This window comes from Sinocyclocheilus anshuiensis, unplaced genomic scaffold (genome assembly GCF_001515605.1).
Source record: "Sinocyclocheilus anshuiensis isolate Anshui unplaced genomic scaffold, SAMN03320099.WGS_v1.1 scaffold703, whole genome shotgun sequence".
NCBI classification, from domain to species: Eukaryota; Metazoa; Chordata; class Actinopteri; order Cypriniformes; family Cyprinidae; genus Sinocyclocheilus; species Sinocyclocheilus anshuiensis.
Window position 1 is genome coordinate 90,103 of NW_015551036.1, and position 11,951 is coordinate 102,053.

Here is an 11,951-nt window from a genome sequence, read left to right on the forward strand (position 1 = left end):
AACAAGAACAAAATAAAAATAAAAATCTGTTAGTTTGAATAAAAGCCGCCCACTGGGACATACAAATTCTTGTAGTTGAAGAAACACAAGTGTGTCCAAATACCCTTTGGGGCCACTTAGCTGAGTTTAGATGTTAACGTTTAGAATTATTAATTGTAATGAGATGATATGAGATAATGTGGCAAAAGTATCTGGATTGTTTAGGCACTGCCTCAGTCCTCCTCTCTTCCTATGCCTGTCTTTCTCTCCCTCTCACTGTTTTTCCATTGTTAGTGTGATCCAGGCCTCTAAAGCAGCCAAAGCAGGCAGGGTTTGGGACATCTGGAGCTGATGGTGAAATGGTTTAACAAGAGGCAACCGGTATGTGTGTGCGAGTGTATAAAAGCGAAGGATTTATTTATATAGCGATAACTCTTAATGAACTAGCCTTCATACAGCTGCCCAAGATTGCCTATTCATTTTCACTGAAATTGGACTGGATTGTCACATTATTCAGTTCCTCCCTAACCCAAAGGTTTAGATGATTCTTGGAAATGGATGAGAGTGCAAAACCCACCCCCAACCGTATCTCTCGGCTTTCATTTCAGACTGAGAACAGTTCAATGAGGGCATTTCACTTAAGGCTGGGCTCAAAACAATAGCAGTTAGCCTAGCAGCCATTATGTTTCACATTATATTTAACCTTTGCTCAGGAATAGTTTGGTGTTCAGAGCCAGATGACTAATAAAACCATAATAAAATCATAATGTGAAGGCTTGGTTATAAACTGTAATAGAAGTATTGAATGCTTTACTGTACAATTAAGCAAAGTATAATGTATAGTCAGCCGGTCACACAAATCATTACAGTGTTGTAAAAAGTATAGAATCTTCATAAGCAAAACTGACTCAAGTTAAAATAGCTCAATATAAAAATATGTTCTAAAATCTACTGATATAACTACTTAAGTACAGGTAGGCCTACTTTTTTTTTTAATAATGCCACGACCTATTGTAACAATGGCAGCCTAGCTGAGTGCTGGAGTCTATGTATTCATACAGTCATAAACTCCTAATTCAGCAATACTGACATTATAAACATAAATTATGTTGAAATTTCATAAATGTGTCTTTTATTGACGTAAAATGTAATGTTTGTAAAGTATAGTATATAATTACTACAGAAACCGCTACACTATGACAAAAATTAGCCTGTGACTATATTAATGATCATTTATTTTATGATAATGTCTCTAGAGGTATGGCTAGCCTTTGCTAATAATAGCTGAAACCAATTTAATACCTCTCACAAAAAAGTATGATATTTACATGGTAAATGGTTCATGTCCAAAACACCATTGTACATTTTGGTACTTTGTCATATGTGAAATGTATAATGGAAAGTGTTATAATGGAAATGGCTAAAAAGGGCAGGGGTGTCAAACGCAGCACCTGGAGGGCCATTGTCCTGCAGAGTTTAGCTCAAACCATAATTAAACACACCTGAACCAGCTAATGAAAGTCCTAAGGAGTGCCGGAAACTTCCAGGCAGGTGTGTTGGAGCTGGTTAGAGCTAAACTCTGCAGGACATCCAAAATCACTTACTGTCCGAGTAGGTACCACATTTGAACTTACTTCATGACCATTAAAAAATTATGTTCTATATAGTATGAGTATGGATAGTTTGAACAAAATTTGGACATACTATATCCCCCATGTTGTTACTATCACGTGATCTACCAGCTTCAGTTGTGGTGCTTCACTGCCATTCATAAATCCTCTCCCGAGGCCTCATGGGATTGTAGTGTCATCGACTGCACACTTTAGAATCTGGGCAGAAGTAGTAAGTCATCTGGGTACTTTTCGCCTACGGTTTTTTGAAAACAGTGATTTCGGACATACTACTCTTCCAGCATACTGTTTTTCCACATACTGTATAGGAAAGTATTTGATTTCCTATGGTATGCAGAGTGGCCCTCCGGGAGCTGAGTTTGACACATGCGATCCCCTCTGCTACCCACAAACCCACCTGCAGGTGGCGCCCTACTTCCAGCTTCACAAGGTCCTCTGGAGGTCCCTTATGCGAAACCTATGGAAGCCTGTTTCCGCCACTAAATAAAAAATAAAACAAGGTGATTGCGACTTTTTATCTCACAAATCTGACTTCTTTTCACAGAATTGTGTGATATAAACTCGCAATTCTGACTTTTTTTCTCAGAATTGTGTGACATGCAATTGCGAGTTATAAAGTCAGAATTGCGTGATATAAACTCGCAATTGTGGGTTATAAAGTCAAAACTGCGAGTTATAAAGTCAGAATTGCGAGATATAAACTTTATATCTCGCAATTCTGACTTTACAAAACGCAATTCTGAAAAAAATGTCATAATTGCGAGATATGAACTCGCAATTGTGAGAAAACAAGAAAGCCAGAATTGCAAGATATAAAATCGCAATTCTGAGAAAAAAAAGTCAGAATTGTGAGATAAAAAGTCACAATTACCTTGTTTTATTTTTTAATTTTTTTCTATGGAAACGGGCTTCCATAGAAACCTCCTAAATGAACCTTTGTATATGTCTCTACTATACGCTACATTGAGTGTTTTCTCTTCGATCAAGTGAAGATTAATCGCAGATTGTGCGATTCATGAAATGACTCATTCAGACCATTTTGTGAACTGCGGTTTAACAGATTCAAAAGAACCGAAATGATCAAAAGATAAATTCACAAACTTTATATATCTCTCTCTATATATATTTATTTCACATGATTTTGTCACTATTTCTTTGCTCATTTGCAAATGTAATACCTTGCGACTTTAGAGCCTTTAGATATTTGAAGAGTTCAGATGCAAAAGCATCTAAGTGCCGGCTGAAAATTTCTTCTAAAATGAGCATTTTTATCAGGCTCCCATATATGTTCAGTTATTTCCCTTTAATTGCATAGAAAAGGACCTATACATTGCCATTAGAGTAAAATTACTGAACCTAACATAGGAGCCTGATAAAAATACTCATTTTAGATTAAAATTTCAGATGGCATTTAGAGGCTTTTGCATCAGAACTCTTAACGTAAAAACTAACATTCAGTTGCTTTAAGTAATGAAGTGTTACTCCTGAAAAATACTTTATTAACAAGTAATTTAGACTTCAAGGAATTTATTCATTAATTTGGTGGCCATGTAATACGTGGGTTATATATAAATACAGTATATATAAACCGCTGTGTCATAGAAAATGTCATAAACTATAAACAGAATTACTACAATGATCATTTACACTGAACAAAATTATAAACGCAACACTTTTGTTTTTGCCCCCATTTTTCATGAGCTGAACTCAAAGATCTAAGACTTTTTCTATGTACACAAAAGGCCTATTTCTCTCAAATATTGTTCACAAATCTGTCTAAATCTGTGTTAGTGAGCACTTCTCCTTTGCCGAGATAATCCATCCACCTCACAGGTGTGGCATATCAAGTACTCGGGCGAGGGCTCCCTCTGCTGGCTTGGCGTTACAGTTATCATGTTTAAACTGCAATCCAAGTTACAGTACTTTATTTGTGGACTCATTAGCTAATATATTTAGCTATAGTGTAACATTTCTACTTCTGATTAAACTTCTCTTCCAGCTTTTTGTGTCTCATGCCAGTTCTTTTGGGCACTGATTTCATTTAATTCTTGCTTTAACTGGGGACGTAATTTCTTCATTAAACAAAGCTGACTACTGATTTCTCCAAAATGTTGTTAATTAGTTATTCTACCTTGATGGTATATGACAAGTTCACAGAGAACGGTATGTTTCAAATTTAGGACAATCTTCAAATAGTTTGATCACTGAATGTGATTGACCCAAGTAGAAGCAGAAGCTCCAGAACTATTCCAGAAACAACAACAGGCCTTCCTGGTCATTAGAGTTGAGTGACATTATTAGTTTCATAACACATGTTTCTTTATTCCCACCACTGTGTCTGCAAAAGCACTTGAGCTGAATGAATGGAGGAGAATGGTAAATGGCCTTCACAGACCCTCCTGAGCACAGGAGCCAAACCATCAAGCCCACAGCTATAAAGTGGAGCCACAGAAATGGCCCATAAGTAGAGCAACCAAGCACTGACTTTCCCATAACTCACATCCAAGTGATTGCTGATTGATTTGTGTTGATAAACAAACCCGTGTTAAACGCAACCAGAACTTAATGGTGGGCATTGTCCCATGATAGCTAGAAGGTTTCTGTTTTATATGCTAAAGGAATTCCATTGCATCTCTTATTGTCAGCTGAAGATTCTTAATAGACTGTTACACTGACTGATTATGACCAGTTATGTTTATATCTGCTGTAGCATTTAAAATGCATGCATCTGACAACTGTCGACCATAAGAGAACTGGCCTCCCCGACTGAGCTTGGTTTCTCCCAAGGTTTTTTTTTTCTTTCTTCTCTCCATTTTTGTCACAGATGGATTTTGGGTTCCTTGCCACTTAGGGACACTTACTATTTGGCAATATTAATGACTTAAATGCACTGACATTATTGGTTGAGAAGTGAAGTGAGCTGGACGATGACATTATTGTTTTCTCCAAAGCTGCTTTATAGATGAATTAAACTCATTCAATTATTGATTGACTTAAACGGCACTGAATTAACAGTGAACTGAATTTGCTTTATAATGACTGTTTACTATTGTCTTCATTTTTTAGAGCTGCTGTGCAGCAAAATTGAATTCTGTTTGCATCACTGAATCATTATTTTCTTGATTATCACTGTAAAAAGCTGCTTTGTACCAATCTGTACTGTATAAAGCGCTAAATAAAGGTGACTTGACTTGGCTATTGCAAACGTCGGATTTGACTGTTTTTGTCTTTGCTTTTTTTGCTTCAATAGTACAGTTGGGTTCAAATGGGGAGTTTTTATTATTTATTGGAAATAAAGATTTAGTATTTTGTACAATAAGAAAAGCTACAATGTTAAATGAATTATAAGCAATTATGAGCTTGATTCCCATTGAAGCACAAGATGCACATTTTTAAATCATTCTAGAGAACATTTTTACACACACACACACACACACATGTATATGTATGTATGAGTGATATGAAATCGAAAGCACCAAATACTAAAATCCTGACATTAATTATTATAATAATTACAAATTATTATGCTGACTAATTTAGAATGATTAATTTATATAACAATAATATAATTTAAATTTTATTATTTTAAATTTAATTTAATTTTATTTTATTTTATTTAAAGTGTTGTATTAAATTGTACAAATGCAAAATAGAAATCTTCCACTAGCATTCTCAGACATTTGGACTACAGCTATTCGCTTTGCTGGCATGTTCTGTCATCAGGGCTCAGCCACTGGGTGCTGATAATGACTGAACACTACATGAATATTGCATTATAAATGTTCTTTGCACCAACAGACAATAACATAATCAATATAGTCATGTTCAGGAAAATGTTCTTCCTGTAAAATAATTTTACAAAATGAATGAAATGAAAACTCGTTTGATTTGCAGTATCCAGGGCAGTGGAGTAAAGGGGAAATGAGTTGACATGTCACTGTATAACAGTATGAATCTGTCCAACAATAACATCACATTCACAGCTGAACTGACAGGCGAGCCGTGAGGAATGATTTACATGTATTAGGAAACACAGCTGTGTTTTTTATACTTAAAACACATTTGTCGAACATGAACATAACACTGGGGAAAAGTTGCCAAGTAGCGTTACAGTTTAGACTGAAACGAAATAGCTGGAAACTGTGACCCACATCCAATCTATTCTATGTCCATGTGTGTGTGTGTGTGTGTGTGTGTTCATATATATTGTATAAAAGCTAGCAGCACACAGGTAAACATCACAATGTGAAGACTGAGTTTAGAACTGTGTGTAATTGTTTTTTCATGTGCTTTTATAAGTCCTACGGCTTTCGCAACACTGCATGCCAAAATTAGGTCAAGGTAGCTTGCGAGTTGCCAAGTAAATTATCAAACAAGACCTCATTTTGTAGTCAAAATGCACGGTAATCATTTCTGAACTACATATAAAAAGTAACATTTTAAAAGAAAACGCTCTAAATTTCAAATACAATTCAATATTACTTGCTGTTTCTTTGTTGTATTTCATGAAATAGCGATTTCAAAGTGAAAACTGTTTCAAAACAAATCCTAAATCATCGATTTTTTCCCAGTGTACATTACTTTTCTATTAAACTGCATATGTGGAACTAATATGGCAAATGGCCTCTTAACCCAGCTGTTTAATCTATCCTTCCCTTGCAGTCTTTTGGCTCATTGCTGCATATTTGTAAACTTGCATCCAGCCAGCGTGTCCGCATTGACCCCTAACATGCCATTTTCCCACCTCATGCATTATTGTTGTTGGATGCGACATATGTTACCTAGGAAAACAGTTATCTTTATTGTTAGATTTTTCCTCTCCCTCTCTCTCTTGCAAACACTGTGTGAATGTCATTATGTACTAAACAACGAAATATCAAACAACATGGAAATTGTTTCAAAGAAATATATCATATGCACACGTTTCAAGCAACATGTACTTCACAAAAAGTAAAACAATCGAAGTACAAAACAATAGATATAAGGGGAAAAATCTTGGATTAAAAGTCATTGAGCGGAATGAAGAAAAATTTATTTACTGTAGTGCTCCGAAAAGTGCCACTTTGCATAATGAAGTTCAGTCATTTTAAATGTTCAAATGATCTTCAAAGTATCAAAATGTGACCTTTTGGGTCAATTTTTATCAAAAAAAAAAAAAAGATAAAACATTAATACAGTACATGAAAGCATCACTTAACCTAAAACTTTGCCACATAATAGACCTTATATCTCTGAAAAAATTGCATTTAAATTGTAAACCTAATTCTGCATGAGCAAAAGTCAAAACAATGGGTTAAAGCCCTCAGACAAAGTGAGTCTTACATGGTGTACAGATGCCAACACAGCATATACAGAGTGTGATGACCATGCATTGGTAAGAAAAGGTGGTAAATCACAGGATAACTTACTTGTCTAGCACAAAGTAGAGGTCAAAACCTCCATAGCAGGAGGAAGCTGCTGTCCCTCTTTCCGGCACGAGTCCTGTATTTCCATTCGCAGTGTCCACCAATTTGACACAGAGCAAAACTGCTATCCTCCAAAGTCTGCACATGTTGTAAAGCACTGTTTGAGTCAAGCAAAATCAGGACTACAGGAAAAATACAAAAGTGACCATGAGAGAAAAGTAAGGTTCCACAGGGTCCTTGACAATCCGTAATCCTTGCAGCTGTTCCGTGCCGTTAATTTGGAGAAACCATTCTCCAAAAGACTAGATTTGTCTTTGCTTCTACTGTCCTGTGGCAGCAGAGTGTAGGTTTTATGGAAAAAAGAAAATGCAAATATCTCTAAGAAAGATTCTTGGTTAGAAAGAAGTTTCTAGAAGGCAAATGCACACATGTAAATGTGCACATGCACCCCAAAGTCTGACACACTTCTGCTCGCTGCCCCAGTTGTTGCTAGATTGATGGAGTGTGGTTGTGTGTGTTTATGTTTGAGTGTGTGTGTGTGTGTCTTTGCCAGACAGTGCAAAATCATTGTCTCTCTCAGCCCCTTGACTCCAAAACAACTTTCCATACTCTTTTTTTTTAAAGCAATAAAGAAACCCAGAGTTATTAAGGTTGTTATTTTGCCATCTAGTGGTAAGAGATGTTACTGAAAATGTTTGCTTATTGACAGCATCACATTTGAACAAATACCAACCTTTTTTTTCCTGTAAAGCTTTACATATAAAAGCAATAGCTCAAAAAATCAAATTTTTGTAAATGGACTACTTTATTGAACATTTAGACAATATATATATAATATAAATATGCATTTGTTTGCATATGCGGCGTTTTGTTGAGTGTCATATTTGAGACTATAGGTTTTTATAGTGCACGTATGGAGAATTTATTCAGTTTTATTCAGTGGCCCAAACTGAGCAAAATATGCAATTTTGTGCAGTTGCTGGCGATGAAATGTGCGATGAAATTCTGTAAAGTAATCAATAAGATATTATTTACAACAGATTACCTGTATATATGTATAAGTAAGTTGCTTCTATCCAGTAAGTGAAATATTCATCTTAAAATGTTTATCTTAGCAGCCTATCGTAGCCCTCGGACCGAGAGATATGATTGGGCGAACATTTGATGGTCCTACGCCTTCCACAGACAATATAAATACATATACAGTAAATACATTTAGACCACTGAACTTAGTGATTGCTATCGGGATGTAAAGTCAAAAAAAGTTTTTGAACCAAATCAAACCTGCCTTTGAGAGTTAACAGACATGACATCAAGAGTTAAAGAAGTGTCAAGATAGGGTCTGTGCTGATGTGTAAAAAAAAAAACATCAAATAGACTGTATTGATTCTGTTTTAATTATATAAACACGAGTAAAATCAATTTACTTTCATTTATCAATGTCACGTCATGCTGTTTAATGTTAAAACATGCTTGAAATTGAAAATGAACACATGTATAATGTTTTTTATTTTTTCAAATTAAACACAAGTTACTGTCGTTTAAATCAGCAGATAATACAATGAAGATGGCATCCTTTTCATAATTCATGGCCGTCATTTCCCGATAACACCACCGGTAGCAGAACAGGGAACTTTCTCAAATATTTCAAATGTGCATGTAGTGTAATCATACTCCACTTGGCACTTGTCCGGATAATTAACAGGCCTCTGCATTCTACAGGAATGAAACACAACGAAAGGAATTATTATGTTTCATCAGTAAGATATTTAAATTAAAATATCTGAGTTAACTTACTCTTTCGATAACCTTTGGTCTTGAAGCGTTTTCAATTAAATGCTTTTTATAACTTATTTATTTTTTATTTTTGAATTTAATATCATTTTTAATATCAATTTCTTTTAAATCCTCCAAACATTTTTCCATTTACTTCCGTTGTAAGTAACTCCTTTGTGTTGTATTGATTGAGGAAATCAATGGTGATGTCACTACACACTAAAAATGCTGTACTTACGCATCACAGCACCTCATGGAATCAGCAGAACAATTACAGTCAAAACATTTACTGTTTCTCCAAACAGATCCAGTAGGATGCCATGTCTTATCTGTCCCATCATGGCAAAACGTAACTATAAAATATCAGAGAAAGAATTCAGGGGAAGAAAAAAAAAAACAATAATAATAATAATAATGATAATTATAATAGAGCACATTTTTTAGTATTGCAATAAAAGTGAAGGACAGTTTATACCTGATGTTTTGTATTCCTCAATGAAGCATGCAGCATTGACTAGAGAAAGGGCAGCCCACAGAAACAAACCCAAAACCACCGACCTCTTCACAGTCAACAAACACATTGATCCGATGTTAAAAATCTACACATGTGCTAAGTAAAGTGCCTCAATTAATGAGTTGTTTATTAATTAATTTATTGTTTGTATGGTAAAATTTAATTATCACTGAAGCTTAACAAGTCTAAAATGAAATTCATGAAATTCACATACATTTAATGAATTCTGTAATTGTGAAAATTACCTAACGACAGTCCTAAAATCTACATATTAAACTAAACATATACAGTATTATAAGAGAAGCTTACCATGTTTACGCTGACAGTGATTTGATTATATCAAACCAAAATCACAATGCTTGTATTTAAGTGAACAGAGGAGGGTGGAGCAGTATGTTAATGATTAATTTGTCAAATGATTTTGGAAACACTGACTACATTATTATTATAATTAAGTACTGATTTCTTTTGTGCTTTGGTAATGATTATTGCAATATTTTAAATTGCAGAATAAAAAAAAAAAAAGGTCACAAACACCTGCCTTACTGCATTGCTATTGCATTAAGAAAACTTTATAATAATAGCATACAGCTAATTGCAGTGGTTTATTGATATTCTACTCATTTTTCTCTACCTGCTGAGCAGAAATGTACAAAAATTTTAGTAATGTGCTAAGTAAATTAAAGACTGGACTTTGATGTCGAAGCAAACAACAGCTCAGCAGCATTCCAATGTACCCACTACTGTTCAAGAAATGTGGGGTCAGTATGTTGTTGTTGTTTTTAAAGAAATTAAGACTTTTACTCGGCTAGGATGTATTAAATGTATGACAGTAAAGACATTTAGAATGATAGATACGATTTCTTATATAAGTCGTTCAGGTTATGTTGGAAAGGAGTCTGCGTTACATCAAATAACCACTGGGGTACCTCAGGATTCAGTATCTGGCCCTCTTTTGTTCTCAGTATACAAAACATCACAGAGACTTACATTAAGGCAGATTAATTTTTGTTTAACTGCTATGCCAAAGGCATGCAGCTCTTGGCTTGTCATTATGGGCAGCTGTAATGCTATTTTAATTGGTTTTGGAGTTTTAATTTTGAATTAAGACAGAAAATTATATTGTTAGTAATTTATATTTCTATAAGAATAACTTCTGGCATCTGGATTTTTAAAATAACTATGCATTTGATATCAAATTTAGAGTTGCAACCCATGTAAAGGTTTTTTTTTTATTTTTTATTTGTTTTTAATAAGACTCTTTTGTTTACATATGATAACACACAGTGGACACTCAGCACACCCACCAGACTGGACTTCAGTATGAAAACAAACAAACAGCGCCAGTGTGTAGGTGAGGTACATTGAATCGCTGACACGAGAGAATAGTTTAGTCAAGCCTTTAATTGCGACGGCCAACACAACAATAACAAGAAGCACACGCGCCAGCTCCGCCCAGGCCAACGGGATCACGGACAACGTCAGGAGTAACGTCACGATCGTCACACTTCACATACTGGCGCCACCCATTTTCCCTCCAGAACATACCCCCTGTTCTCTGGCACCTGTGGGCATTTGAAACAAAAAAAAAGGGGAAAAACAAAAGAGTGACATGTGACAACAAAAGATGAGTCAACGGAACCATCTGTCTAGTGAGAACAGCACCGCAGATCCTTATGAAGCCTTGCAGAACACCAATGCAAAGCTTCAACAAAACTTTCTCAAAGCAAAGCAAGGATACGGGTGAAGGCAGCCCATCTAGTGCAGCTCATAATCCTTTAACTTGTCGGGAAGTCGACGGAGACGGCCTGACCACCGAGGAGCCTGCACCGGAACAGCTGAGAGGGAGGCTAACTCGTGGCACGGGACCTCCACCGAACCTGATGAGGACATGGTCCTACCCTCCGGACATTCGCTGTCATCAGACCCAGGGGGTGAAGCGGGTGTCGCTATCGCCAGGGGAATGTCAGGATCGCTCGGAGGTGCAACAATCTGTTAAGCGAACCCTATAAGAAGTACGCCGCAACTGGGAACCCATAAACTTACGGACGTTGCACCACATCCCATCTGAACTAAGCACAAGATATCTGCTTTGAGCTTGTGACTTGTTACGGTCACTATACAAATACACAAGGTCGCCAGGGCAAATATCAAGGCTAGGTGCACCCAACTCAGTGGAGCTTTAGCTTTAAAACTGTGGGGGTGGTTAGCCAGGCGTTGTGCATGCTGCAACGCAATCAGTTCCCGGTCAAGCACCGGTAACTGTTCGAGAGAGAACTGATCACGCTGCAGCAGCATCTCACGGGCTGACATGCCACGTGACCGAATACGGCTATTTAACCGAGCAACAGCTACAGACAATAGTAAGGGGGTGACGACCCCACAGTGTGGTTCTAGTCGCAAAATCTCGCCCTGTAGCTCCTGGATGGCCTTTTCGGCCACCGGATTTTTGTTGATATTTTTAGCATCGCCAACTTCAATGGCCAGCCTGTATTGAGCAAGCACTGTGTCCTTGGCCAGTGCTGAAAAACCTGGTGCTGGGTCAGTTCTAACTATAGCAAAGGGGCCATCAAGCGGACGAAGGCCAATACACAAGCGCACAATACCATCCCGCAATGTTTCCTTCCGCTCGTCATCAATTAACAA

The 11,951-nt window shown here is 36.5% G+C and overlaps 1 protein-coding gene and 1 long non-coding RNA gene across 2 annotated transcripts in view; both read right to left on the bottom strand.

Moving 5' to 3' along the window:
* Positions 1-7,535, bottom strand: part of LOC107661337 (anthrax toxin receptor 1-like) — a 56,616-nt gene extending 49,081 nt beyond the window's left edge. The window contains exon 1 of the mRNA XM_016450857.1: positions 7,019-7,535. Within this exon, the coding sequence (XP_016306343.1) occupies positions 7,019-7,161 (143 nt within the window). The 5' untranslated portion in view covers positions 7,162-7,535. The remainder of the gene's footprint in view (positions 1-7,018) is intronic.
* Positions 7,536-8,393: 858 nt separating this feature from the next.
* LOC107661338 (uncharacterized) lies at positions 8,394-9,683 on the bottom strand. Its single transcript, XR_001631095.1, has 4 exons — positions 9,615-9,683; positions 9,267-9,351; positions 9,030-9,144; positions 8,394-8,731 (listed from the first exon to the last, which is right to left on the bottom strand). It is a non-coding gene; the product is annotated as an uncharacterized LOC107661338 (long non-coding RNA).
* Between the last annotated feature and the right edge of the window lie 2,268 nt (positions 9,684-11,951).